This window comes from Peromyscus eremicus, chromosome 1, assembly GCF_949786415.1.
Source record: "Peromyscus eremicus chromosome 1, PerEre_H2_v1, whole genome shotgun sequence".
NCBI lineage: Eukaryota > Metazoa > Chordata > Mammalia > Rodentia > Cricetidae > Peromyscus > Peromyscus eremicus.
In genome coordinates, this window is record NC_081416.1 from 53485197 (window position 1) to 53510383 (window position 25187).

Genomic DNA, 25187 nt, shown 5'->3' on the forward strand with positions numbered 1-25187 from the left:
GGCCTAGTTCCTTTAATACTCTTATTTTAATTATGGGGTGTGTGTAGCGTGGGTGTGCATATACAGACACACATACAGGTATGGAGTCAGGGAAACCCATGGGGCTCCAGAAATCAAACTTGGAATTTCAGGCTTGGTGGTAAGCAGCTTTATGCAGCACTGAGCAATCTCATTGGCCTGAGGTCTCGTTTGTTTCTGTCACCACTTCTAATGTGGCCTTCAAGTGTCAAGAGGTGTTACTGTGGCCCGCCTCCATCTCCTCAATTGGGTATGGGTTCCCCTGATTGCCTGGTCACTTGCAGTCAGCTCCTGGTGCACACCTACTGCCCCCAACAGTTTAGTCAGTGCCCTGCACTCCTGACATGACATCTTGGCAGCTCTGCCCTGTGGCTCAGGAGTGCTTATCAGAGCCTGTGACTCCTGCCCAGAACCCTGGTGGTTCCGGCTCCTCTGGGATCTCAGCCTAGCAGTGAGTCTGCCTTGAAGCCTTTTCTTTGGGAGCATCCTGGAGCCAGGTCTGCAAGGTCTCCAGAGAGAACATCTGAGGCTCAAGACTTCAGCAGTAAGCTAGACAATCACTTTGGTTGGAAGCAAAATTGCTAACATTTATAGAGCACTTAATTGTGTGTGCCAGCCTTTGGGCATTTTATAAACACTGACCTCTTAAACGCTCCAATCAGCACCCGGAGAAAATTATTTTACTGTAAGTGGGGACAGGAAGACTCTAGAGAGTTTGGTAACCTGCCCTGGCCCCCTCCCATCTGGGGTGGTCACCTTAAACTCTAGGCTTAAAACTACTGACCATCACCACTGAACCTGGTGTGGTGGCGTGCACCTTTAATCCCAGCACTCAGAAGTCATAGACAGGCAGATCTCTGAGTTTGAGGCCACACTAGTCTACAAAGCAAGTTCCAGGACAAAGAGAAACCCCGATTCCAAAAAAGCAAAACAACAATAAAAAGTATGGACCACAAGCCCATAGGATCTCCTAATGCTGCAGGAGAGACTTTGGGGAGATCAGTAAAGAAATGGATATGAACATGAACAGGGAAGGGCAGAGACAGCATAGGACCCAGTCTTAGCTCTTCAGAAAATGCTAGCACTCTACTCTGCCTGCTAGGATTGGCAGGCAGCTGCTGCCCCCTCTCCGGGGGTGGGGTGGGGGGGTTACTCCAGGACCTGGAGGATCAGAGCTGGGGATGCAGCCAGATCAGGAGATGCTCCATCAGTGACTTCCCAGAGCTGGGACCCAGCCTATACAGCTGGTTAAATCCAGGTGGCCTCAAAGAGATCTCCCCGCCCCCCACCCCCACATACCCCTTTCTCCCTGAGGGCCTCTCCCTCATAAGTGCTGAGCCCAAGGGCCTGACTATCCCCATGGGCGGAGAAAAGAGGACTCTTCCCAGTCCAGTAATAGACCCAGAAGATTCCAGGAGATGAGTGTGACGGCTGTCCTGAGCCCTGGGCCAACTGATGTCCAGGTTAGGGCAGCGCTGGGGCTCGGAACCCAGCCTGGAAGGTTGGACTCCGCGTCGACCCCTCTCTAGCTCTTCTGCCACTCACTGGCCAGGACAAGCCAGGATTGGGGAGCCCAGAGGGTGCAGGTAAAGGGCTGAGTGCAAGGCGGGTGATAGCGAGAGCCGGTGGCGAGGGTGCGGCACGTAGGAGACTAGAAGACGTAGCTGTGGTAGGGTTAAGCGCCCGGGGAGGGGGCTTTTGAGGGTGGGAAGGGGGGGGGGTGTCCCAGCCTGAAGGCCGACCGCTCGGTCCCCCGGCTGCCACCACTTCCGTGACCCAGCCCGTACCCGCGCGAGGCGGCGCGGGAGACCTGGCCGCAGCCAAAGCCGCAGCCGCAGAGTGGGCAGACAGTAAGTGCGGAGCAGGCGCGGGAACGTGGGCTGGATATCGGGTCCGGGAGCTGGGAGGCGACCGGCAGAGCGGGACACCCACCTCCCGCGCGTGGATGCCCTCCTCGAGTGGTGTGACGGTGCCTCCCCGTCGCGGGTCACGCTCGGAGGCGTCGGCGTAAGGACGCGGGGGAGGTGGTGGGAGCAAGTGGCTGGCGTGCGGTGTCACGCGGATCTGGGGTGTGTGTGTGTGTGTGTGTGTGTGTGTGTGTGTGTGTGTGTGTGTGTTCGTGCACCCGTGCGCGTGGACCTCTAGGGTGGTTCAGCACCGCAGGCACGCCCATGGTGGTCTGTTGCGCCGGGGTCTGCTGGAATGTGGTGCAGTGCTATGCCTGCAGCCTGGGCAGCTTGTGGCTGGCTAGAGCCGAGGGGTGGAGTGTGGGATCGCAGATCTTTATGGCATGTGTGGCGGACAGCATATATATGTGTGTGTGTGTGTGTGTGTGTGTGCCTGCCATCTCCCGCTGCTCCCTAGGTGACAGCTGTCCCGTGGGCTGCTGTATCCATGCTGCCCTTCCACTCCGTGCCTCGCTTCTTTCGGGAACTTGGTGCCTACCTTTCCTTTCCCTGGCTCTGGGCCTTGCCTCTACCCTGCAGCCAGATCTGCCTCTGGGTTCCTCGAAAGCCCAGCGGGCGGGTGGGGACCCTGGAGGATCCCTGCCCCGCTGATCCCTGCTAGCCCGGACTCAGGAAAGGCAGGAGGGGACAGATGCATCTGAGGAGGCTGCCACAGCCGCATTGGGAGAGCCAAGTATGGACCTGCTATTCCTGTCTCCTGTTTTTCGGGCTCCAGCCTCTCCTCCTGCTTTGCCTTGGAAAGCCCTGGTCTTCCCTTGGTCTTCTCCAAGGCTCCCTATGGCTCACAACTCCCCACATTTCTTACTTACCCTGCCTCTTCCGAGGCTGGCTTATTGTCTCCTTCTTCCTTCTACTCTCCTGATGGTTAGGCCCCGGAGGTAAGAGGGAGGCTGGAGGTGGGGGTCTAGGTATTAGTACCTGGAACTAGATGTCTAGCCAGAGGATGCTGGGGGCGGCGGAATTATATCCATGGACAATAAGGCTAGGGGTTCCAAAACCTTGGGAGTCTAAGATAGAAAGGGAGGATGTGGGTGTCAGATCTCTTCTTGACCCCATAATTCTTGGTTTGGCCTGCAGTGACTACTGCTCCCCAGGAGCTCCCTGCTCCTCCTTCCCAGGCAGGAAGCGGAGCCGGACCTGCCTCTGGAAGGGCCATGCGCAGCACCACACTCCTGGCCCTGTTGGCACTGGTGCTGCTTTACTTGGTATCCGGGGCTCTAGTGTTCCAGGCTCTAGAGCAGCCTTATGAGCAGCAGGTTCAGAAGAAGCTGGAGGATGGCCGAGACAAGTTTCTGAAGGACTATCCATGTGTGAGCCAAGAGAACCTGACGAAATTCATCAAGGTGGGTCGGCAGAACTAGTCAGCAGTGGGGTCCTGCTCAGGGTGCTGCTTCCAGACATGTATGAGGACTGGATGCATCTGGGGGTGTTGGGCAGGATCTGAGATCCAGATGTTTTCAATATGTTGGCCATGTTGTTGTTGCTACCTGTCTCTGCTGGCATAAGGCTGTGCTCCTGGAATGACGCTGTGTGACGCTGATAGAAGGAAGGGAAAATGGACAAATAAATGAATGGAATGAATAAGTGGCTGGAGCACATGGGATGCTACATTTGTACAGGTCTAACATCATTAGGTCACCAGACCAAATCTTAGATGTTCAGTCACTTGGGACTTTCAGCTAAACAGCTGGATTTAAATGTAACCCTGGTAATGATTTTTGTTTTTTTTGAGACAGGAGCTTGCTATGTAGCCCTGACTGGCCTGGCACTCACTGTGCTACACAAACTGACCTTGAACTCTGGACTGTCTTGTCTTGCCTCAGCCTCCAGAGCACTGGGATTACAAGCCGTACCTGGCTCCCTGCAGAGTTTTTACTTGCTAATGTTGGCTGCTCCTCCCACACAAGTTCCTATGCATTTTTTTAGTTCAGATGTTTTAGAGAAACCCAAGAATCCGGTGAACACCTACCTCTGTGTCCCCAAGTTTGCATATAAACAAGTACAAGTGATTTTAGAGGGCTTCTGCTCCTACCACTGTGGATGCCAGTTCAGGAGTCCCTCCTCCCTTGGACTCATGCTTAGCAGCCAAGCAAGTGGAAAAGGGTCGGTGGGGGGTTGTCAGGCTTTCCCAAGCTATTGTAGATCAGTCTCCATCCAGTCATGAAGGGAAGCTATGGGCTTCAGCCTTCATGGGTCCAGGTGGTGAGTTCCTGTGTCGCTCCCTTTGATTTCTCAGTCACCGTTCTAGAAAGCTCTGGCTTAACCTTGATAAATTAATATTTCTCACTTGGCAGAAGAGTACCCCTCATTCCCTGACTGTTCTTTGTGGAGGGTCTGCATGTAAGCCCCAGAGTTCCAACTGATTCCTAAGGTGGCAGGATCCAGTGCAAAGATATGGGTAGAGTGATGCTCTCTCCCACTTCCAGAAATCAGGACACGTTCTGCTCAGAACTGCCTGGGTGGAAAGTGCGCCCGGCCAGACCACAGGGCAGAGGGAGGGAGGGAGTCTGACCTATTTATCTTCACAATGGAATTGCTTTATTCTGGGATGAGAAAGAAGAAAAGGAGAGACCGGGAGCCTACAGGGTGGGTGACTGCTGCTTTGCTTCTCTTAACAACAAGAGCCACTCCCTGGAGGAGTGAGTCCTGCAGCAATGATCTGCCTATGTGTGCTGGGGGTGGGTAGAGGCACACATATTAGGGTGAGGCAGATGGGGCTTCTCGGTGCTGTCACATCTGAGGCACAGATCCAGGACAGACTGTAGGAAGCCGTGGAAAGGGAGACTCCTTCCTTCTTCATTAAGCACCCACTGGTTGCTGGGCCTTGGGTTGTGTGCTGGGAATGAAGCAGAATGCAGAGGCTTTGGGGAGAGCTGGCAGCAGGAAGGTACCAAGTGAGAGGGACAGGATTCTGAGTGTGGGGCCAAACAACTCCCAAGCAGAGGAACAGCATGGCAATGGAGTGGAAGCTGGCAAGCTCAGAGTGTAGCAGAAACTGGAGATAGCAGACGCCTGGTCATTTGAAACAAAAATCAGAGCACACTGGATGATGAAGGATTTGGGGATGTGAGGGAATGTTGCCAAATAAAAAATAAATCACTGGGGCTGGTGAGATGGCTCAGCAGTTTGGAGTACTTGCTGCTCTTGTAGGGGACCTGGGTTTGGTTCCCAGCACCCCCACAGTGGCTCATAACCATCTGTAACTCTAGATCCAGAGAATCTGGCACCCTTTTCTGGCCTCTGTGGGCACCAGGCATGCACATGACATACATACATACATACATACATATACGCAATAAAATAAAATAAACATATAAAATAAATCTTAAAAAACTTAAATCACTTTTAACCAGATATTTCACCTCTTTATTTGAAGACCATTATTACAGAAAATGGAATCACTTCAGAGAATCTGGGGAGGAGGTTGCTGTATTTTGGGGTGCAAAATCAGAATCTCAAGAGAGAAGTCTGAGGAAAGGTGGAGACCAGGTTGGAAAAAGTGCTTGTGCCAGGCTGAGGCAGGAGGATTGCTGTGAGTTCCAGGTTAGCTTGGGCTACTGAGTAAGAAAGACTCTGTCTCCCAAAACAAAAGCAAACAACCCTCCAATAAGAGGGAGTGGCAGGGGTGTGGCTCAGTTGATGGAGTGCTGGCCTAGCATGCTGCAGGCTTGGGTTGTCTCTCCAGCACTACCAAAACTGGAGAGGGTAGCTCACACCTGTAATGTCAGCACTTAGTAGAGGCAAGAGGATCGGGAGTTCAAAGCCATCTTTGACTACATAGTGAGTTTGAGGCTAGCCTAGGCTATATGAGACTTTTTTTTTTTTCAAAATAATAACTAGACAAACGCTGAGCTAAGGAGCCTGGACCCTCCTCTGGACAAATCAGAGGCTTGCGGGTTTGCAGCAGTTCCTCCAAGGAGGATGAACTCGGAGTAGGTCCTGCTAATGGGGGCTGTCATGGAGATGAGACAGACTGTAAACTTCCCTGTGGATTCTGTCCTTGCTTCGTATGGGGAAGGGCCCTTCTTCGTGTCATCTTCTGGGTGCTCTGACATTCCAGCACCCAGGGCAAGCTCTTTCCAGACACAGACTGTTCCCCTGGGGAATCCGCAGGCAGGCAAGAAAAGCATGGCCCTGGCACTTCACTCATTCAGTCATGCTTATGGAGCCCTCCATATGAAATACTGGGTTTGGCTTGGATGTTATGAGGTGGCGTGTGCACAGAAGCACACACATATAAACATTCTAAAAGTGGCCATGACATTTGATGGCATGTGAAGGTCTCACCTTTCAATACATTGTTTAGAGGCCAGGTACTCAGACTCACTTTCCATTGGAGCAGTGGGGGTGGTGGAGTCTCACACTCACAGGGAGCAGGAACTCACAGGACATCATGGCCGTGTGGGAAATTACCCAACAAATACCCAGTGTTTACTCCTCATGCCAGATCTATGATGTTGGTGCTCTGACAGTCACCCCATGTGATCGAGGAGGAATCTGAGAAACCATGAGTTAACTTGCCCAAGGCTGCCAAGATTGGAACCCAGGCACTTGCTCCCAGCATCCGTGCTCCCTACTGTAAAGCTAGGAATCTGTCATGCAGTCAGTTATGGTGGTTTTATGCTTCTAATTCTAGCACTTGGGGGGCTGAGGCAGGAGGGATCAATAGCTCCAGACTGGACTACACAGCATGTTTCAGGGTAGCTTGAGATACATAGTGAAATGCTGTCTCAAAAAACCAAACCAACCAACCACAAAAAGATAGCTAGGTAGAGAGAGTCAGAGAGACATTGTCAAAAACTAAAACCAAAGAGCAGGGAAGGGAAGAGAGATGCAAGGCCAGTGAGCTATGTAAGGAATGGGGAGGGCTGGAGCTGGAGGGCCCAGCTGGAGGGAAGGACTGAGGTTCCTCCTTGTGCGCCTTGTCCGCAGCTCGTGGCTGAAGCCCTGGGAGGGGGTGCAAATCCAGACACCAGTTGGACCAATAGCAGCAACCACTCATCAGCTTGGAACCTGGGCAGCGCCTTCTTTTTCTCGGGCACCATCATCACTACCATCGGTGGGGGAGGAGATGGGGCATGTGGAGGGAGGCAAGGGGCAAGGAGTTTCCCTCTGGGGGAAGGTGCAGGGAAAGGCAGTGGGTGCCAGATAGCGCCTACATTTCCTGCACTGCCCCCTCTATCCAGGCTATGGCAATACAGCCTTACAGACAGACGCCGGGCGTCTCTTTTGTATCTTCTATGCACTGGTGGGGATCCCGCTGTTCGGGATGCTGCTGGCGGGGGTCGGGGACCGGCTGGGCTCCTCTCTGCGCCGGGGCATCGGTCACATCGAAGCAATCTTCTTGGTGAGCTGCACTGTGCCCCTCATGGGTACTCTCCCCTAGGTCCCTGGCATGTGAGTGTGCACTCCTAGGGAGCCTCGCAGTAAACCAGGATGGAGGTCGGGTGGGGTGGGGAGAATGGAATTGGTATCTCCATGGCCCTATCTCTCGCCCCTCCCCGCAGAAGTGGCACGTGCCACCCGGGCTGGTGAGAATGCTGTCTGCGGTGCTCTTTCTGCTGATTGGCTGCCTGCTCTTTGTCCTAACTCCTACCTTCGTGTTCTCCTATATGGAGAGCTGGAGCAAGCTGGAAGCCATCTACTTTGTCATAGTGACACTCACCACCGTGGGCTTTGGCGATTATGTGCCCGGTGAGGCTAACTTCGCCCAGCACTTTCCCTAACTACTTTATCCCTGCACTCTGCCTATGCACTACTGTGGGGTGTCTGCCCCAGCTCCCACACCCATCACGGAACGCACCATGGTGCTTCCAGCAGGCAGCACCTAATGCCCACTTGCATCTTGTAGGCCTGAGTCCCGTGCATGCTCATACATATATTAAGTTCACCCTCTTGCATGCTCTTACTATACACAATTGCAATTCGTGCACACTCATCTTGCATACATCTAACACTAGCACATCCCTTTTTTTCTGGGGAGGGGCACTCTCTCAACAAGGTGCAGAAACCGGCGGTGAACCGGAGGCTCGCACGTTTGCCTCCAGATCCCATCAACTTACTTTTCTCTCCCTGTGAATTATCTAGGCACTGACCCCGGGCAGAACTCAGCCTACCAACCTCTGGCGTGGTTCTGGATCTTGTTTGGCCTAGCCTACTTCGCCTCGGTGCTCACCACCATCGGCAACTGGTTGCGAGCGGTGTCTCGCCGCACACGGGCGGAGGTACGCTTCCCAGGGTCTGTTCTTTGCCGCGCATGCGCCATGCATGTCACTTGTGTGTCGTACCCTTAGCCGCTGGTTGATCAGCCAGACTCCCCTCCAAAATGTAGGTTCCTCCGAAATTGAGACTCGGAGCGTGCGCTACCGGGAACAATGGAGTAAATTCAGGTTTGTCAGGGACTCGACCACCTCGGCCTCCGTGGATAGATAGGGTCGCCAGGGTTAGTAAATAAAAACTCAGAGGCGAGGTGGTACGCGTCTGTAAATCCCAGTACTTGGTAAGCAGAGCAGAGTCAGGAGGATTGCTGCGAGTTCAGACCTGCCTGGGCTATAGAATGAGACTTTATTTTATTTTATTTTTTTTTTAAAGATTTTTTTTTTAATTTATTTATTCATTATGTATACAGAAGAGGGCACCAGATCTCATTACAGATGGCTGTGAGCCACCATGTGGTTGCTGGGAATTGAACTCAGGACCTCTGGAAGTGCAGTCAGTGCTCTTAACCTCTGAGCCATCTCTCCAGCCCGAGACTTTATTTTAAAAACAACAAAACTAGAAAGGCCAGTTACATGTGAGTTTCAGATGAACAACAAATAAGATTTTAGAACATGCCCCAAATATTGTATGAGTCATACTGATATTAAATTTTGCGATTCATCTGAAACCTGCATTTTGCTAGCCGACTACAGAGAGACAGCTAAGGCTGAAACAAAACCGGGGCTTTCTAGAAAGGCTCCTGGAGAAGGGGTGCTTCGATCCAATGCAGGAACAGTGTGTCTGCGGGGTCAGGCTGAGGCTCGAGAGCCAGGCGAAAAGGTGGATGCGACTGGTAAAGGGGCAGTTCCCAGAATCGGCGGACACCGTTTCCTCTCTGCAGATGGGTGGCCTCACGGCGCAGGCTGCTAGCTGGACCGGCACAGTGACAGCACGAGTGACCCAGAGAGCCGGGCCCAGCGCCCCGCCACCAGAGAAGGAGCAACCGCTCCTGCCCTCTTCCCTGCCAGCGCCACCTGGTGCTGCTGAGCCAGCCTGCAGGCCGGGATCCCCTGTGCCCCCAAAGAAGGCTGAGACACCTTCCCCGCCCACGCCCACGGCCTCGGCTCTGGATTACCCCAGTGAGAACCTGGCCTTCATCGACGAGTCCTCAGACACGCAGAGTGAACGTGGCTGCTCCCTGCCTCGAGCGCCTCGGGGTCGCCGCCGTCCCAATCCCCCCAAGAAGCCCTCGAGACCCCGGGGTCCTGCGCGTCTCCGAGACAAAGCTGTGCCTGTGTAGGGGCCGGATCCCTGGCCCGGGACCCCCGGCCAGGGGCTCCGTTCCTGCTGATGCCCAGGCATGTTTGGCTTATTTGACCAAAGAGCCCTCTTTTGTTCAACGCGATTGTAACCCTGGGAGGAGTTCAAGGGTTGCCAAATGGCCCCGCTCTTCCCTGGCTGGTTCCTCACGCCCAACCATTTCCAAATTCCACTATCCAAAGCTTTCTGTCTCGCTGTCCTGGCCCGGCTTGTCCCTCACACCTCACGACTGTGCCTCAAAACCTGCATCAATAAACAAAAAGTCTGCACCACCGAGTGAGTGCTCCTGAGACCCGAGGGGGTGTGCAAGTGCTTTTTTCGCGCTGCGGTGGGGCTATATCCAGGCCACTGGGAACCCACACTGATCTAGTTGTGGCCCTTTTGGCTGAGCTTGGGTATTCAGACTCTCGTCCATGCCCGGAGGAGATCCGAACTCAGAGCTGGCCTGGGCACCGCCAACCTTGGCATTGATATTGGGGGTGGGAGCAATTTAGTCTTGATGACAACTGCAGCTTGAAGTCTCCTCCTGCGAGACCATTATCGCCATCCGGGAGGAGGCTCTGCCCCTCCCCCTTCCTGGAGCGTGACCCCCTTCTCGACTGAGTCCTGTGGCGACTGGTCCGTTGGTGCGGAACGATGGAGGAAAACGTTTCCAAAGTAAGAAGTCTGCCTGGGCCCTCCGAGCCCTGACACTTTCAGCCTGGGCGCTTGGTCCATGGAGTCCCCACTCCAGCCCATTCTCCCTGCTCCCTGCCCTCTCTAGCTCCCCGAGTCCCTTGGCTTCCTTTGTGTGTGTGTGTGTGTGTGTCCCGCAGGATGTGCCCAAACATGAACACCGTCGCCGCAGTTCCGCCAGGTCGAGCCTGTATGGAGATGTTCGTGATCTATGGAGCACGGCCACAATGTCCACAGCGAACGCTTCGGTGTCCGAAGTCTGCGAGGACTTCGACGAGGAGGGCAGAGATGTAGAGAAGTCTCGCAGGTACAGCCACACCATCTCTATGAAGGAAAATCTCAACCTCGAGCCAGAGGAGATCCAGCAGCAAGCGCGTTTAGAACTAGAGCTGCGCCGTGGCAGGTCCTTGGAGCGCGTTCTCACGGTAGATGAGGAGCACGACGAATCTGGGACCTCCCTTGAACAGAGAGGCCTCGCCCAGGCGATAGGTGTGTACAGGGGTGGGGCTAGCCAGGGTCTCAGTTTCCCTTCCTGCGAAATGGGGGTAAGCCCATAGGATCCCAAATTTACAAGATTACCTGCGGTTGGAGGGGGGGTGTGAGGGCAGCAAATCTTTCACGCTTTACCGCAAACATACATTCTTGGAGCGCCCCCTACCGGACAGGCGTCCTACTACTCAGAATCGGGAAATGTAGAAGAAAGGCGCAGGCAGTCAGGACAAGTGAAGACCTGGTGGGTTTCTTGTATAACGTGGTGCTGGGTGTCAACCGAGGGCATCACGCATGCTAGGAAAGTCTCTTCTACTGAACTACATTCCGAGCCCCCCCCTCACCCCTGGGTTTAACTTCATCACTGCACCAGCTGAAAGGACAGAGTTCTTTCCCTGGCTGGGATCTCGCCGTTTTGCAGTCTCCTTTTTTTTTTTTTTAAGTCAATAGTTACATTATTTTATTATTTATCTATTTATTTATTTATTTATTTATTTATTTGTTTGTTTGTTTGTTTGTTTGTTTGTTTGTTTGTTTTGTTTTTCGAGACAGGGTTTCTCTGTGTAGCTTTGTGCTTTGCGCCTTTCCTGGATCTCACTCTGTAGACCAGGCTGGCCTCGAACTCACAGAGATCCGCCTGCCTCTACCTCCCCAGTGCTGGGATTAAAGGCGTGCACCACCACCGCCCGGCAGTTACTTTATTTTTATTTTGTATTTCTTTTTGGAATGAGAGTCTCACTATGTAGTCCACGATGACCTTGGATTCCTGGGATCTTCCTGGGTGTTGGGATTCACACACATGCACCACCATGTCCAACTTGGTTACACAAAAATTAAATATATTCACAGTATGCCAAGCACTGTAGAGACTTGTGTGTGTCCACCCTCTGTCCCTTCCATTTCCAACTTCTTCAGGGAATTAGCACTGATAACAAAGCCAGGTGTGGAAGTGTACACCCCTGATCCCAATATTCAGAAGGCAGAGGCAAGTGGATAGCTGTGAGTTCCAAGACAGCCTGGTCTAGATATTGAGTTCCAGGACAGCTAAGTCCACATAGTGAGACCCTGTCTAAACAAAAAGCTTGATACCAATATAGCAATTGACACATAGTGAACACTTGTTATATGTCGGGCATAGAACTGCTGGTACTGTTACCTCTACATATCACAACTGCCATAAGAGGCCATTCTGGCAGTGCAGCTTACTGGTAGAGTTCTATCGTAGCTTATACAAGGTCCTGGGTTCTAGTCCCAACAACACACTCACACAGGATGCACTATTCTCATAAAAGACAATTCCTATAACTCCATTTACAGGTGACAAATCAAAGACTCTCTGTGTCTCACACAGTGGGACATTCAGTTCTGGGTCCCAGTTGGGTGGGATTCTAAAGCCTAGGGCTGTAACCTGTATCCCATACAGTCTTCAGTGAAGGTAGTATGTGGAACTAACCTCTGAACCCCACAACCACCATGTGCCTACACATATATGCTTTGCTCCAGGGCAGACCCAGGAGCCTGAAGATGACTGATTTCTCTTTTCGTTTCTCTAGTAAAGTCTACTTCAGAATCATCAGTCAGTCCGTCAAAGCAGACGCCGCATCAAGCCTACTGGACAGAGCAGCAGAACAAGGTTGGAGGGGCCTGGGGAGACTGCTGCGGGCGGGCAGTGGGTAGGAGGAGGGCAGGCTGAGGCCTGCAGGTAGGGTGGGGCAGGCAGGCTGGGGAGGTCACGTGGGGAGCACTTCAGCTCCACACAGAACGGGGGTCTTCTTGTTGCCTTTCTAGCTGCCACTGCCCCTGATGGAACTCATGGAGAATGAAGTTTTGGATATTCTCAGCAAAGCCCTCAATAGTGAGCACCCTCACCCCAGCTTCCACAAAAGATCCTGGTGGCTTTGGCAGGGCTTGGGGTTTCGGGAGTGGAGTTTCAGGATGTGTATATCTTGTCCGATCCCCTTAGCACTCACAAATATTCCAAGGGCTCCCCCAAAATTAAAAGTCTAGAGACTAGGCACAGGCAGACTCAATGGAGTGACTCAGAGGACTTAAAACCACTTGTCCTGTGGAATGACAGACTGCCTTTGTGTAGCTTTGCTTCACTCCCAGGTGAGGGAACGGTGACACATCTGGATTATTTGGGTAAAGTTATTGGATATTGGATTATTTGGCTAACTTTCTGTTCACGATATATGAACATCCAGAGGGGAAAAAAGGGCCAGATGACTAGTTAGAGTGGGTGGCCCAGGAGGAGGCTGTACAGCTGCCGGCGCTCACAGCCCTGCTTCAGGCTTCCAGCATCTTCAGCCTGTGATCACCTCCATTCTTCACCGTAACACATCGTACCTTGGTGATCCAAAACCCCCAAACTAACACAGATCCAAATCCAGCATTAACTGCCACCTCGAGTCATCTGTGGTTCCTCGAATCACACTGGTGGTGCCTACTGGGGGAAAGCTTTGCCATGGCTCACGGCCCTGCCCTCAGCTCTGCCCTCTTCGTAGCATATAAGGCCACGATTGGCAGGGGCCACTTCATGACTAAAGAGCTGCAGGGATACATCGAGGGGCTCAAGAAGCGCCGGAACAAGAGGCTGAACTTGATGCCTCAGTGAACCGCCAGCTCAAGTGGCCGACCAGACGGCAGCCCCGTGCCCTGTCCCGTTCCCTGGACCCAAGCTCGACCCCGTCTGCATGGAATTTGAGCCCTAGAGAAATTAAAGAGTCTATGCATGGTTCCCGAGTCAGTGCGTGGCTGCTTGCGTGAGGCGGACGCACGTGGCCCCGCCTTTCCCCGTGACCTTCATTCGGTCACCGCAGTGACCTTGAGTTTTCTCCGCCCGAGTCTCACCAGTACTACCTTCCAGGAACTCACAAACCAGAATACTTGCATGTTTTAGGTCTGCTGCTCCTACCCGAGGGTCCGTAGGTGTGCTGGTCCACCAAGTCAGTGTCAAGTGTCCCATCAACATTAGGGGGGGGGGGGTGTCAGCGCCCCCGTTAGGCCCCACCCCTTACCTTATGCATATGCAGACACACGACCCCGCCCCCTCATTTACATACATGTTCACCGCCCGCACAGAGTCCACTGAGTGGCTACGCCCACTCCTGTGAGGCGGGGCTCCGCCCACCTCCATGACGCAAGGGCGCTCCGGCTCCTCCCCGCTCCGGCTCCGAGTCCTTGTGCCTAGCTTAGGCTCAGGCCCCGCCCTCAGGGCGGCCGCGCACGCGTGTGTGTCACTAAAGCCCGCCCACTGGCCTCCGGGTACGCAGGCACCGCCCGCTTCTCTAGGTTGATTAGCATAAGGCACCTGGCCCCGCCCCCTGCTTTGCATGCGCACGGCCGACCCCGCCTCCGCTGTCAGCTGGAGGAAGCGGAGTAGGAAGCGGCCGCGATGTCCTTTTGTGTCCTACAAGCAGCCAGCGGCGCCGCCGAGTGAGGGGGACGCAGCGCAGCGGGGCGGCGCGGCCGGAGGAGGCGGCCCCTGCTCATCCCGGCTCTCCGGGCCGCTCGGCCCCCATGCCTGCCCGCCAGCCTTGTCGGAGCCCCAGGTGTGGGGGCGGAGGGGAGCGCGGCCGCGGGGGTGGGCGGGCGCGGCGGGGGCCATGTGCGAGCGCAGGCGGGGGGCGGGTTGCGGGCGGGGTCGCGCCCGGTGCGGCGGCCGGGTCAGGACGGGTCTTGGCCCCGGGTTATTCTCGGGCCTCGGAGAGAGCCTCCGGGCAGCGTTGAGCTCGACACTTGAGCATTGCGGGAGTCTTCGCGGTGGGCTGGTGTTGAAAGGGGCCCTAGAGGCCACGTGGGGGCGCTTGCAGGGGCTTTGGGCCACCCTCCTCTCTGGGTCATAGGTCATCGCAGCGCGGGGGAGAACTTCTTCCTTGTCGCCTCTTCTTACTTCCTGATAACCTGATAGAAGTCCCCCGCGGGTAGTGGGGGAGGGGGGGGGACAAGTAACTTCAGGCAACTTCCCATAGGTGTGCGCAGGTTAAAGGGGGTGGCCCCGGAGCAGGGGGGTGGGGGTGGGAGCGCCCCGGGAGTCGCGAGAGGTGGTGTACTCTGCGGCAGCTGGAGTGTAAGAATGAACCGTGCAGGCCTGGGGTGCAAAAGAGGTGGAGCCGCGCCCTACACGGCGTGGCTGGAATGGGCTTGCTAAGGCAGGAGGGGGTGGCGTGTCAGAGGTGAGAGGTTCTCTCACAGGAGTCTGGAGAGAGAGAGTATGATTTAAGACTTGTGTGAGTTTGCTTATTGAGTGTGCCCTTTTGCTGGGAGTATGTAAGAGCTGGGACTGGTTACAGGCCATGTGTGAGTGTGAAGGTCCTCAGGAGAGTGAGCATGTGTGGACATGTGGAAACTCCAGCGAGAGTGGCTGAACACCCCTCCCGTCCGTCCGTCCGTCCGCCCACCCGCGGCCCCCCCCCCCCCCCCCCCGCTGTGTGCCTAAGTATGCTCTTGAAGATTCAATACCTAAATGGAGCCCTCCCAACATCTGGAGAAAAACGAGGAGAGGTATTATGTTTGGGGGTTGAGAGTTGCCTGCAGGTTGAAATCACCCCGCTTCCTGGCTTGGGTGGGAGCTACACTTGCCAAGCCTCTCCCAGGTTCCCAAGAGGAGGACCTGCTGTCAGTTAACTGGCCCCAGAGGCTCTGGAGACTCTGTTCCCATGGTGACAGCTGGGGGCCCTCTTCATGGGCAGCCCTTCCTTGGACTCTGCCTCCTCCCTCTCCTTGGCTTAGCCTGGAAGCTTGGCCCAGGCCCAGTGTTGCCCAACCCATGTGGCAGAGTGCCTCCCTGTGACCCTGATGGTCTTTCCCTGCAGGTGACCAGCACCATGTCCAGCCAGGTGGTGGGCATCGAGCCTCTCTACATCAAAGCAGAGCCAGCCAGCCCAGACAGTCCAAAGGGTTCCTCAGAGACTGAGACTGAACCGCCGGTGACCCTGGCTCCGGGTCCAGCTCCAGCACGCTGCCTTCCAGGGCACAAGGAGGAGGAGGATGGGGAGGGTGCAGGGTCTGGTGAGCAGGGCAGCGGGAAGCTAGTGCTCAGCTCTCTGCCCAAACGCCTCTGCCTGGTCTGTGGGGATGTGGCCTCGGGCTACCACTACGGTGTGGCATCCTGTGAGGCCTGCAAGGCCTTCTTCAAGAGGACCATCCAGGGTGAGCCCCTACCCCTCATCCCTGCTTCTCTGTCCTTTGCCCCATACCCCTTGGGCCTGGCACCTTCCAACGGTGCTGGTACAGTGATGCATGTAGGAGGCCCGGAGCCTGTCTGGTGCTGCTTGAGTTTGAGTTTCCTTGTACTTCCCAGGGACATGTTGTGTTGTTTAAGACATGATGGCTGAGGATGTCGCTGAGTTGGTAGAGCGCTTGCCTAGTTTACAGGAGGCTCCAGGTTCTGTCCTCAGCACTGTATAACCAGGTGGTATTTCATACCTAAAATTTCAGCACTTTGGAGGTGGACCTAGGAGAATCAGAAGTTCAAGGTCATCATTAACTACATAGTAAGTTGAAGGCCAACTTGGGCTAGGTGAAACCCTGTCTCGAAGAAAGAAAAGGCACTAGCATAGGTCATTGGATTGGAATGGGATATAAGCCAGGCTGAGGTGCTTACACCTGTTGTAAAACTTTGCTCCTGTCGTGCCCCCCCCCCCCATACTCTTTTGCTGTGTTGCCCTGGCTGTCCTGGATCTAAACTCTGTAGCCCAGGCTGGCCTTGAATTCACAGAGCTCCACCTGCCTCTGCCTCCAGAGTGCTGGGGTTAAAGGTGTGTGTCAGCATGCCCAGAGCTCCTGGCTTTCTTTTTGTCTCTAGTAACTGCCTGCTTATCCCTAGTACATCACAGAATTCATTTTTTTTTTATGGGTAACTGATAAAGGTTTGTTATGTTTTAGCATCTAGCTTTAAAAAGATAAGCTTCTGCCTGGTGGTGGTGGCCCAGCCTTTAATTCCAGCAGGCTATCCTCTATGAGTTCGAGGCCAGCCTAGATCGAGTTCCAGGATGGCTACACAGAGAAACTTTGTCTCAAAAAAAAAGGAAAAAGGATAGGCTCCCCCACTCTTCAGCCACTGATTTTTTTTTTCTCCTCACCCAGGAGAGCATGTCAGAATTTGAGGACACGATGAAGATATTGCCGTGAACGTTCTCTTTGTCAGGCCTATTATGTTTTTATGCCACCAGTGGTTACTTTGGCACTATAACATATATAATTTACCAAAAAAAAAGTTTTTTGAGACACTGTTATCTTATTATGTAGTTGGCCTGGAACTTACTGTTCCAGGCTGGCCTAGAACTCTCCATCCTTTGGCCTCAGACTCCCAGGAGTGCTGTAGTTTCAGGCAAACCCCACTGCAACAATTTTTAAAAAATTCTTTAGCATGTATTTATTGTGTGTGTGTGTACACCTACAGCAACTGCATATGTGTAGAGATGGGAGGATAGCTTGTGGGAGTGGGTTCTTGACTCCCACCGTATAGGACCTGGGGATTGAACTAGGGTCATCCGGTTCGACAGCCAGTGCCCTCACCCACTGAGTCATCTTGCCAGCCCTCAACTGTTTTTGAACACTTGAGAGCTTATCCTGTGGTAGGTACTGTCCCTTTTACTTTCAGGGTCTCAGCCCCCTATTGCAGGGCTATGAAAAACAGTCCCGTTAAGGCCTGAAGCACAGGGAGACTTGTGTAGCTATTCAGATCTCAAGTAGACAATGACAGCCCTGGTACTTGGTGCAAGCCCAGAGCTGAGCTCTTAACACTCCAGACTGCTGCCTCTGTGTATCACTAGGAACTGGACTTTGGACCACTGATAGTGACATTCCAGTAAGGTGTGTTGTGGGTTTTGTTGTTGTTTTAAGACAGGGTCTCATTGTGAAATCCTGGCTGGCCTACAACTCACACTGTAGACCAGGCTGGTCTTAAATTCACAGAGATCTGCCTGTCTCTGCCTCCAGAATATTGTGACTAAAAGCATTAATGTGCTACCATGTCTGGATCCAATGAATTTTGACTTGGCTGAAGTGCACTGGTCTAAAACTGCTCCTTGCCGGGCAGAGCCAGGTGCCTCCCATACACCTTCATTCTGACTGTGGGCCAAACCTAACTGCTGTAAATTATCTTCATTCATTCTTTCCTTTCCTTTCCTTTTCTTCTCTCTCTCTCTCTCTCTCTCTCTCTCTCTCTCTCATTCTCTCATTTTCTTTCTTTTTTTTTTTTTTTTTTTTATGGAGACAGGGTCTGGCTGTCTGTACAGGAGCTCACTATGTAGACCAGACTGGCCTCTAACTCACAGAGATCTGCCTGCCTCTGCCTTTCGAGTGTGCTGGGATTAAAGGCATGTGCCATCATGCCCAGCTCCATTAATTTTTCTCCTGCCTTCCTCTTTTGGGGAGGTGGGGTGAGGGAGGTTGCTAGTGATGGAATCCAGGGCCTCGTGAATGCTAAGCACACCCTACAGTGAGCTACACTCCAGCCTCAAGTATATGGTTTTTTTTTTTTTTTTTTTTTAACCATGCCAGCTTTACAGTTAGGAAAACTGAAGGCTCACAAGTTTTAGGAATAGGAAGTACAGCTGGGCAGTAGTGGCCCACACCTTTAATTTCAGTCCTAAGAGGCTGAGGAAGGTAGAGCTCTATGAATTCAAGGCCAGCCAGGGCTACACAATGAGACCCTGTCTCTTTTTTTGTTTGTTTTTGTTTTTCAAGACAGGCTTTCCTCTATGAAACAGTCCTGGCTGTCCTAGAACTCACTCTGTAGACCAGGCTGGCCTCGAACTCACAGAGATCTGCCTGCCTCTGTCTCCCAAGTGCTGGGATTAAAGGCATGGCCCTGTCTCATTTGAAAAACCGAAAAGAAAAGAAAAGAAAAGGATGGATCTCTCTTCAGTTTGAGGACAGCCTGATCTACATAGCTGAGTTCCAGGGCGACCAGACCTATAGAGAGAGACCCAGTCTCAAAATAAACACATAAATAAGTAAATAAACCACAGATGATAAGTCCCCAGAGCCCTTGCTTTATTTTTCTTTCTTAAGTAGGGTCTTGCTGTATAGCCCAGGCTGGCTGAGAGTCTTCGCAGTGTTGGAATTACAGGCTTGTGCTGCAGCACTCAGATTATCCTTTGCTCTTTGCTCCCATGGCCTGTGTCCCAGACACAGCTGAGGCTGGGCAGGGGAAACTGACTTGATCAGAACGGTCCTCTTTGTTTTGTAGCATGTGTTGGAAGGGAAGGAGCAAGGTGTGTGCTAAGGGCCTGTCAGGACCAGGACTGGAGGGCCTCCCTGAGGAGGCCTCGAGCTGGGTGTAGCAGCCTTGCTGGGTAGAGGAGGAGAGAAGCATGAAAGGCCTGCTGGCTGCTTGTGTGTTTCGTGTTTTGGTCCTTGGGACCAGCCCTGTGAGGCTGACAGGGGTTGTTGGTACCTACTATACATCAGGCCTTGTGACTGGCCTTGGGAAACTGGAGCTGGGTTGAGAAAACATACAGGGTAAGCTGTTCACAGTGGTATTCGTCTAATCCCAGCATTTGGGAGGCTGAGGTACGAGGATTGTGAGTTCAAGGCAAGCCTGGGCTACATATGGAGTACATATGGGCTATACAGCAAGACAGTGTCTTCTTCCCTGGTGTGGTGGCACATGCCTGTGATTTTAGCATTTGGTAGTGGAGTCAGGAGGATCAAGGTTCAAGATCATCCTCCACTTCATAGTGAGTTAAGAGGCCAGCCTGGGCTACATCTGACCCTGTTTTAAAAAAAAAAAAAACTCAAAAGAGGGGGCTGAGGAGATGGCACATTTGGTAGTGTTTGAGTGCTTGGTACTCACATAAAAGCCAGATGTTGGAAGGCAGCGACAGGAGGATTTGGGATACTCTAGTTGAGTTGGTGAGCTCCAGCTTCAGTGAAAGACCTTGTTTCAAAATACAAGGTGGAGAAGTCACACGTGCTGGGTGCACCTTTATCCCAGTGCTCAGGAGGCAGAGTTTGAGGCCAGTCTTGTCTATATAGTGAGTTTAAGGCCAACCGGGACTACATAGCGAGACCCTGTCTCGGGGGGGGGGGGGGGGGGGGGGGGGGGAGGGGAGTTGAGAGCCATTGTTGGAGACACTTTACATGAACTCAGAGCTTCCATGTGCTTGCAACCACACACAAATCTCACAAAAACTAAAAACAAAACAGCCAGGTATGGTGGCTTATGCCCATGAGACTTGAGGCAGAAGGATTGTTGCAAGTTCCACACTAGGCTGGGCCATGGAGTGAAACTGTCTCACAAAACAAAACAAGAGCTGAAAGCCACAGGGTAACTGAGCACACGAGTTGTATATCAGGTGGTGATAAAACCTGAGATTCTGTAGGCCAGAAGTAGCTGCAAAGGGATTTGTCACAGGAGGCTGAGGAAAGGCCTCTCCAAGGTGATAGGAAGTAAGGGAGCAAACATGGCCCTCTGGACCAGAACTCCAGGCAAGGAACAGAATGCCCTGAGGCTGGCCCTGTCTGAGGAGCATGCAGTGCAGAACAGAATTAGAAGACGATGAAGCTAGGCTGAGGGAGCGGGTAGAACACTGCTTTTCTTGGGCTTATACTTAAGAGAACTGACTGGGGAATTTGATCAGAGGACAGGATCCCTCCCCTGCTGCTATGCAGAGAATAGAGACAGCCAAGGATGGTCAGGATGGAAGCTGCAGGCAGGAGCTGGGTTCTGGTGGACGAGAAGGTGGGACTCCCAACACTGCAGTGGGCTGTGAGGAGGGACCATGCTACTTAGGTTTCTTGGGCAATGGAAGGTGATTGGAGACTTGACAGGAGAGGGGGGATCCTTCTACATCAGGGTGCATTGGAGGACCCTCGGGGTGTCCTGGGACTGCTGGATATGTGCATCTAGAGCACAGTGCTAGAGATGCAAACCTGGAGGTCTGGGAGATGGGGAGAAAGAGGTAGGACAGCCCTGGGGACTGCATTAGGTCGCTATACAGAAACCATAGAGTTGCCAGAGGGTAGGAGGACCAGGAGAGCCTGTCCCAGAAGCAAAGGAAGACCACATTGAAGGGTTTGTAGGAGCCGAAAGCAATGCTTTAGGCAAGGAGTTCAGGACTCAATGGAGCCCTGGATTTAGCCTGGAGGTTGCTGTGGCCCTTGACAGCAGGTGAGGACATTGTAACCCAGCAGTATGGTTTTAGGGCAAATACGCAGCTTGACCTCCAGGGCCTGGCCTCATGCAAGCAGGGTTCCCCCAGCCCAGTGGCTGTCCCCCTCCCTGCCCTGCTCATGGCATCCTGCTCTCCCTTTCCTCCCCATACCCCCAGACTGGTGTTTGCCCAGGGTGAGTCAGGGCTCTCCTGTCATCTGGGCCCCCTCCGGGCTCTGGGAGGCCGCTACTGGAGCCCTGCCTCTTCCTGGCAGGGAGCATCGAGTACAGCTGTCCGGCCTCCAATGAGTGTGAGATCACCAAGCGGAGACGCAAGGCCTGTCAGGCTTGCCGCTTCACCAAGTGCCTGCGGGTGGGCATGCTCAAGGAGGGTGAGCGCTGGGCAGTGCCTGAGTGAGATGGGGGTGGTCCAGTGGGTTGGGTAGAAGCCTGGGGAGAAGGTGGGGGGAGTAGGGCTCTGTGGGGCAGGTGTTTTATGGACACAGTCTGGTCTTACAATTCAAGGTGTGCGTCTGGACCGTGTCCGAGGTGGGCGACAGAAGTACAAGCGGCGGCCAGAGGTGGACCCATTGCCTTTCCCAGGCCCCTTCCCTGCTGGTCCTCTGGCAGTAGCTGGAGGCCCCCGGAAGACAGGTGAGATCCTGGGTTCCTAAGCTTTGGGGTGGTGGTGGGCCAGCCATTGGAGAGGTCTGTTTGGTTTCCTTAAATGCTCTAGGACCCAGGTCTTACCTTCTCTTATTTCTCCCCAAGAAATAATTAGAATAAAAATATCTCCATGGACCAAGGATGTAGCTCAGGCAGTAGAGTGCTTGTCTAGCATGCATGAAGTCCTGGGTTTGATTCTTAGCACAGCACACACCACATACACACTTTAATCCCAGTGCTCAGGAGGCAAACCAGGATTAGGAGTTTGGGGTCATAGGTGATTATAAAGTCATTCAAGAACAATAAACTGCTTCACAGGTCGGATTCCCAAGTAGAAGGGTTTTTGTTGCAGTGGCAAAACACCATGACCAAAAGCAACTTGGAGAGGAAAGGGTTTATTTCAGTTTATAACTCCGAGGTCACACTCCATCACTGAGAGAAATAAGGGCAGGAACTCAAGGCAGGAGCTGATACAGAGGCCATGGAAGAACCCTGCTTACTGGCTTAATCCTCTTGGCTTGCTCAGCCCGCTTTGTTACACAACTCGGGCCCGCCTGCCCAGGAACGACACCACCCTCAGTAGATAGGACTCTTCCACATCAATCATCAGTCAAGAAGATGCCCTACAGACTTCCTATGGGCCCATCTTATGGAGGCGTTTTCTCAGTTAAGAGTCCTTCTTCCCAGATACGTGTCAAGTTGACAACAATTCAGCACAGGGGTTGCTTTTGTCTTTTTTTTAGGTTGTTGGGGGAACCTGAGCCTACTAAATGCTAGACTAGACTGGGGCTGTGTGCAAGCTACGCCCATGCCCCAGGGAAAGGTTTTCTGGGGCACACAACCTTTCTCTGAGGAAGTGAGCACTGTGTCTTCAGGCTTACCAGTGGCTTTCAAGGAAGGCCAGAGGGGAGTGTCTGCGAAGACACTTGGCTCTGGGGCCTTCAGAGGTCTGCCAGATCTGTGTTCATGACTCTGGTCCTGTACCTGTCACTAGCCCCAGTGAATGCGCTGGTGTCTCATCTGCTGGTGGTTGAGCCTGAGAAGCTGTATGCCATGCCTGACCCAGCAAGCCCTGACGGACAACTCCCTGCCGTGGCGACTCTGTGCGACCTTTTCGATCGAGAGATAGTGGTCACCATCAGCTGGGCCAAGAGCATCCCAGGTGAAGGGCTTGGTGGTCAGGGCATCTCTGAACAGGTAGGCCCCGTTTGGCTCCGCTGCATTCTCGACCTGTCCTTTCCTGGTTTTCCTCCAGGCTTCTCCTCACTGTCCCTGTCTGACCAGATGTCAGTACTGCAGAGTGTGTGGATGGAGGTGCTGGTGCTGGGTGTGGCCCAGCGCTCACTGCCGCTGCAGGATGAGCTGGCATTTGCCGAGGACCTGGTCCTGGATGAAGAGGGGGCCCGGGCAGCTGGTCTGGGGGATCTGGGGGCAGCCTTGCTGCAGCTGGTACGGCGACTGCAAGCCCTACGGCTGGAGCGGGAGGAATACGTACTGCTGAAGGCTCTGGCCCTGGCCAATTCCGGTGAGTGTCCAGGGAAGGCCCTCCGACTGTCAACGGTGGTGGCACGGTCCCTATTTATAGATTAGGACAACTGAGGCTTCATCACTGACAATCACCAAGTAAGCCAAGGTCCTGAATTGTACACAGGATTCTGAGCCCTAGTGCTGTGCTGACAAGGAGGTAGTGAAAGGGAAGGTGTGGAGGACAAGGGGTGGCCACAGGTGGGAAGGGACGGGTCCTGGCGCAAAGGCAGAGCAGTGAGCGTGTTGTCCCCTAGACAGCAGTAACCAAACAGATGTGAATCCTGCCACCTCCGCCAATGTTTCTCTCCCCTCCTCAGACTCCGTGCATATTGAAGATGCTGAGGCTGTGGAGCAGCTACGTGAAGCCCTGCACGAGGCCCTGCTGGAGTATGAAGCTGGCCGGGCTGGCCCTGGAGGGGGTGCTGAGCGGAGGCGAGCGGGCAGGCTGCTGCTCACACTGCCGCTCCTCCGCCAGACAGCAGGCAAAGTCCTGGCCCATTTTTATGGGGTGAAGCTGGAGGGCAAGGTGCCCATGCACAAGCTGTTTTTGGAAATGCTTGAGGCCATGATGGACTGAGGCAAGGGGTGGGACAGGGTGGGGTGGCTGGCAGGATCTGCCCAGCATGGGGTGTCAGCCCCAAGGGGGCAAAGCTGGAGTCTGGGCAGTGCCACAGCCTGCTGGCAGGGCCAGGGCAATGCCATCCGCCCCTGGGAGCAGGCTTCATGCCCTCCCCTCCCCCCCGGGGGGTGTCAGAAGCCAGGAAAGTGAATGCCCAGGTGTGGGCACAGTGCTGCCCCTTGCAAGCCATAATGTGCCCCCAAGAGTGTAGGGGGCCTTGCGGAAGCCATAGGGGGCTGCAGGGGATGTGGGAGGCAGAAACTGATCTCAGGGAGGGAAGGGGATGGAGAAAGGCCACAGTCTCCCAGTGGGCGATGCTTTTGCTGCTGCTTAATCGACCCCCTCTCCAGAGCTGAGGGGGGCTTGGAAAGCAAAGGCCCTGTCCCCTTGGCTCCTCTCATTCGCATTGGGCATTAGTGCCCCCCCTCGAAGCAATAACTCCAAGCAGGCTCCAGCCCCTGGACCCCTGGGGTGGCCCGGGCCCCCCACCAGCTCCCACCTCAAGGGGTGGGGGACAGCACTGCCTCTATGCCCTGCAGAGCAATAACACTATATTTATTTTTGGGTTTGGCCAGGGAGGCGCAGGGCCGTGGGGCAAGCCGGGGCCCAGAGCCCTTGGCTGTACAGAGACTCTATTTTAATGTATATTTGCTGCAAAGAGAAACCGCTTTTGGTTTTGAACCTTTAATGAGAAAAAAAAATATACTATGGAGCTCAAGTACATGGTGGTCGGTGAGTCACTGGGGGATGATCGGGGTCATACATGACATACATAGTTAACAGACTATACAAATGATACACACTTCACAAAATGTCAAAGTGGTGGCCAGCAAGTTTACGTTTCAGTCTCCTCGTCATTCAGCAGCATGTTGGGGATCCCGCGGCTGATGGGGAAAAGACGGCCAGATTCTGGGCACTGCAGGGTGCCTTCGAGCACATCAACCTGTGGGGGAGCAAGACAAAGCTGAGCACCCAGAGCCTCTGTGTAGGCGCGATAGGCAAGTGACAGGCAGGATTCTCACCTCAAGCAACACGTGGTGCATCTTCCTCAAAAACGTCTCGTCGTGCTCATAGCCTTCAGTCGGCTCTTTGGGTACCTCTTCCAGGTTTAACTGTGGGAAAGAGACACGTGGTCACCGGGCGTACAAACTGCACTAGGCCCTGGCAGGGAACAGGCCGGCCGAGAGCCCGAGCCCGCCCCCGGGGTGACGGGGGGGGGGGGGGGGGGCGGGGTTCTCACGGTGTCCGCCGCCTGCACAAGCGCCGCCCACTCCACTTTAGGGATCATCCGCGCCACGAAATCGGGGTTGAACTCCACGGGGTTGATGCGGACCTCGGTGGCCTGCGGGGAGGAAAGGTTTAGCGAGGTAGGGTCGGGCCCGGTGTCGCTATCCTGAGCTACAAGGGCGACAGACCCTCATGCAAATACCTGCAGCCTCAGCGGGAAGCCACGCGTGCCCACGCCCCGCACATGCGAGCTCAGGAGATTGTGGGTGAGCAGCTTCATGTTGCCACACTGGAGCTCGCGCGGCCGGAAGCGGAAGGAGTCCACACTTCGCATGCCACTTCCGCTGTTGAAGCCGTTGGACTCTTCACCCCACCCCCA

The 25187-nt window shown here is 53.9% G+C and overlaps 4 protein-coding genes across 5 annotated transcripts; 3 read left to right on the forward strand and 1 right to left on the reverse strand.

The window, feature by feature from the left end:
- Nucleotides 1–2509: 2509 nt before the first annotated feature.
- Kcnk4 (potassium two pore domain channel subfamily K member 4) lies at nucleotides 2510–9795 on the forward strand. Its single transcript, XM_059261976.1, has 6 exons — nucleotides 2510–3328; nucleotides 6918–7044; nucleotides 7172–7332; nucleotides 7493–7679; nucleotides 8073–8209; nucleotides 9085–9795. The coding sequence occupies exons 1-6, from the start codon at nucleotides 3140–3142 to the stop codon at nucleotides 9481–9483; spliced, it is 1200 nt and encodes a 399-aa protein (XP_059117959.1). The 5' UTR covers nucleotides 2510–3139; the 3' UTR covers nucleotides 9484–9795.
- Nucleotides 9796–10029: 234 nt separating this feature from the next.
- Nucleotides 10030–13402, forward strand: Catsperz (catsper channel auxiliary subunit zeta). The gene is made up of 5 exons (XM_059261965.1): nucleotides 10030–10160; nucleotides 10319–10667; nucleotides 12221–12300; nucleotides 12456–12522; nucleotides 13172–13402. Exons 1-5 carry the CDS (start codon nucleotides 10140–10142, stop codon nucleotides 13279–13281), a joined length of 627 nt encoding a protein of 208 aa, XP_059117948.1. The 5' UTR covers nucleotides 10030–10139; the 3' UTR covers nucleotides 13282–13402.
- A 600-nt stretch (nucleotides 13403–14002) lies between these two features.
- On the forward strand, nucleotides 14003–24302 carry Esrra (estrogen related receptor alpha). 2 transcript variants are annotated; one of them, XM_059261987.1, is made up of 7 exons: nucleotides 14003–14218; nucleotides 15482–15818; nucleotides 21045–21161; nucleotides 21295–21423; nucleotides 22430–22597; nucleotides 22691–22960; nucleotides 23280–24302. In XM_059261987.1, the coding sequence occupies exons 2-7, from the start codon at nucleotides 15494–15496 to the stop codon at nucleotides 23537–23539; spliced, it is 1269 nt and encodes a 422-aa protein (XP_059117970.1). In that variant the 5' UTR covers nucleotides 14003–14218; nucleotides 15482–15493; the 3' UTR covers nucleotides 23540–24302. The 2 variants fall into 2 exon arrangements, with proteins under 2 accessions (XP_059117970.1, XP_059117977.1); XM_059261994.1 differs by lacking the exon at nucleotides 14003–14218 and adding an exon at nucleotides 15084–15170.
- On the reverse strand, nucleotides 24250–25144 carry Trmt112 (tRNA methyltransferase activator subunit 11-2). The gene is made up of 4 exons (XM_059262028.1): nucleotides 25011–25144; nucleotides 24822–24923; nucleotides 24604–24693; nucleotides 24250–24524 (listed from the first exon to the last, which is right to left on the reverse strand). The coding sequence occupies exons 1-4, from the start codon at nucleotides 25140–25142 to the stop codon at nucleotides 24417–24419; spliced, it is 432 nt and encodes a 143-aa protein (XP_059118011.1). The 5' UTR covers nucleotides 25143–25144; the 3' UTR covers nucleotides 24250–24416.
- Nucleotides 25145–25187: the final 43 nt, after the last annotated feature.

Coding starts and splice junctions, on each gene's coding strand:
- Kcnk4 (XM_059261976.1), top strand. CDS start 3,140: ATGCGCAGCACCACACTCCTGGCCCTGTTGGCACTGGTGCTGCTTTAC. Junction 7,333..7,492: donor ACATCGAAGCAATCTTCTTG/GTGAGCTGCACT, acceptor CCCTCCCCGCAG/AAGTGGCACGTGCCACCCGG. Junction 7,680..8,072: donor CTTTGGCGATTATGTGCCCG/GTGAGGCTAACT, acceptor TGAATTATCTAG/GCACTGACCCCGGGCAGAAC.
- Catsperz (XM_059261965.1), top strand. CDS start 10,140: ATGGAGGAAAACGTTTCCAAA. Junction 10,161..10,318: donor TGGAGGAAAACGTTTCCAAA/GTAAGAAGTCTG, acceptor TGTGTCCCGCAG/GATGTGCCCAAACATGAACA. Junction 12,523..13,171: donor TCTCAGCAAAGCCCTCAATA/GTGAGCACCCTC, acceptor CCCTCTTCGTAG/CATATAAGGCCACGATTGGC.
- Esrra (XM_059261994.1), top strand. CDS start 15,108: ATGCTCTTGAAGATTCAATACCTAAATGGAGCCCTCCCAACATCTGGA. Junction 15,819..21,044: donor CTTCAAGAGGACCATCCAGG/GTGAGCCCCTAC, acceptor TCTTCCTGGCAG/GGAGCATCGAGTACAGCTGT. Junction 21,424..22,429: donor TGGAGGCCCCCGGAAGACAG/GTGAGATCCTGG, acceptor ACCTGTCACTAG/CCCCAGTGAATGCGCTGGTG.
- Trmt112 (XM_059262028.1), bottom strand. CDS start 25,142: ATGCGAAGTGTGGACTCCTTCCGCTTCCGGCCGCGCGAGCTCCAGTGT. Junction 24,694..24,821: donor TTGTGCAGGCGGCGGACACC/GTGAGAACCCCG, acceptor TCTTTCCCACAG/TTAAACCTGGAAGAGGTACC. Junction 24,525..24,603: donor TGCACCACGTGTTGCTTGAG/GTGAGAATCCTG, acceptor GCTCCCCCACAG/GTTGATGTGCTCGAAGGCAC.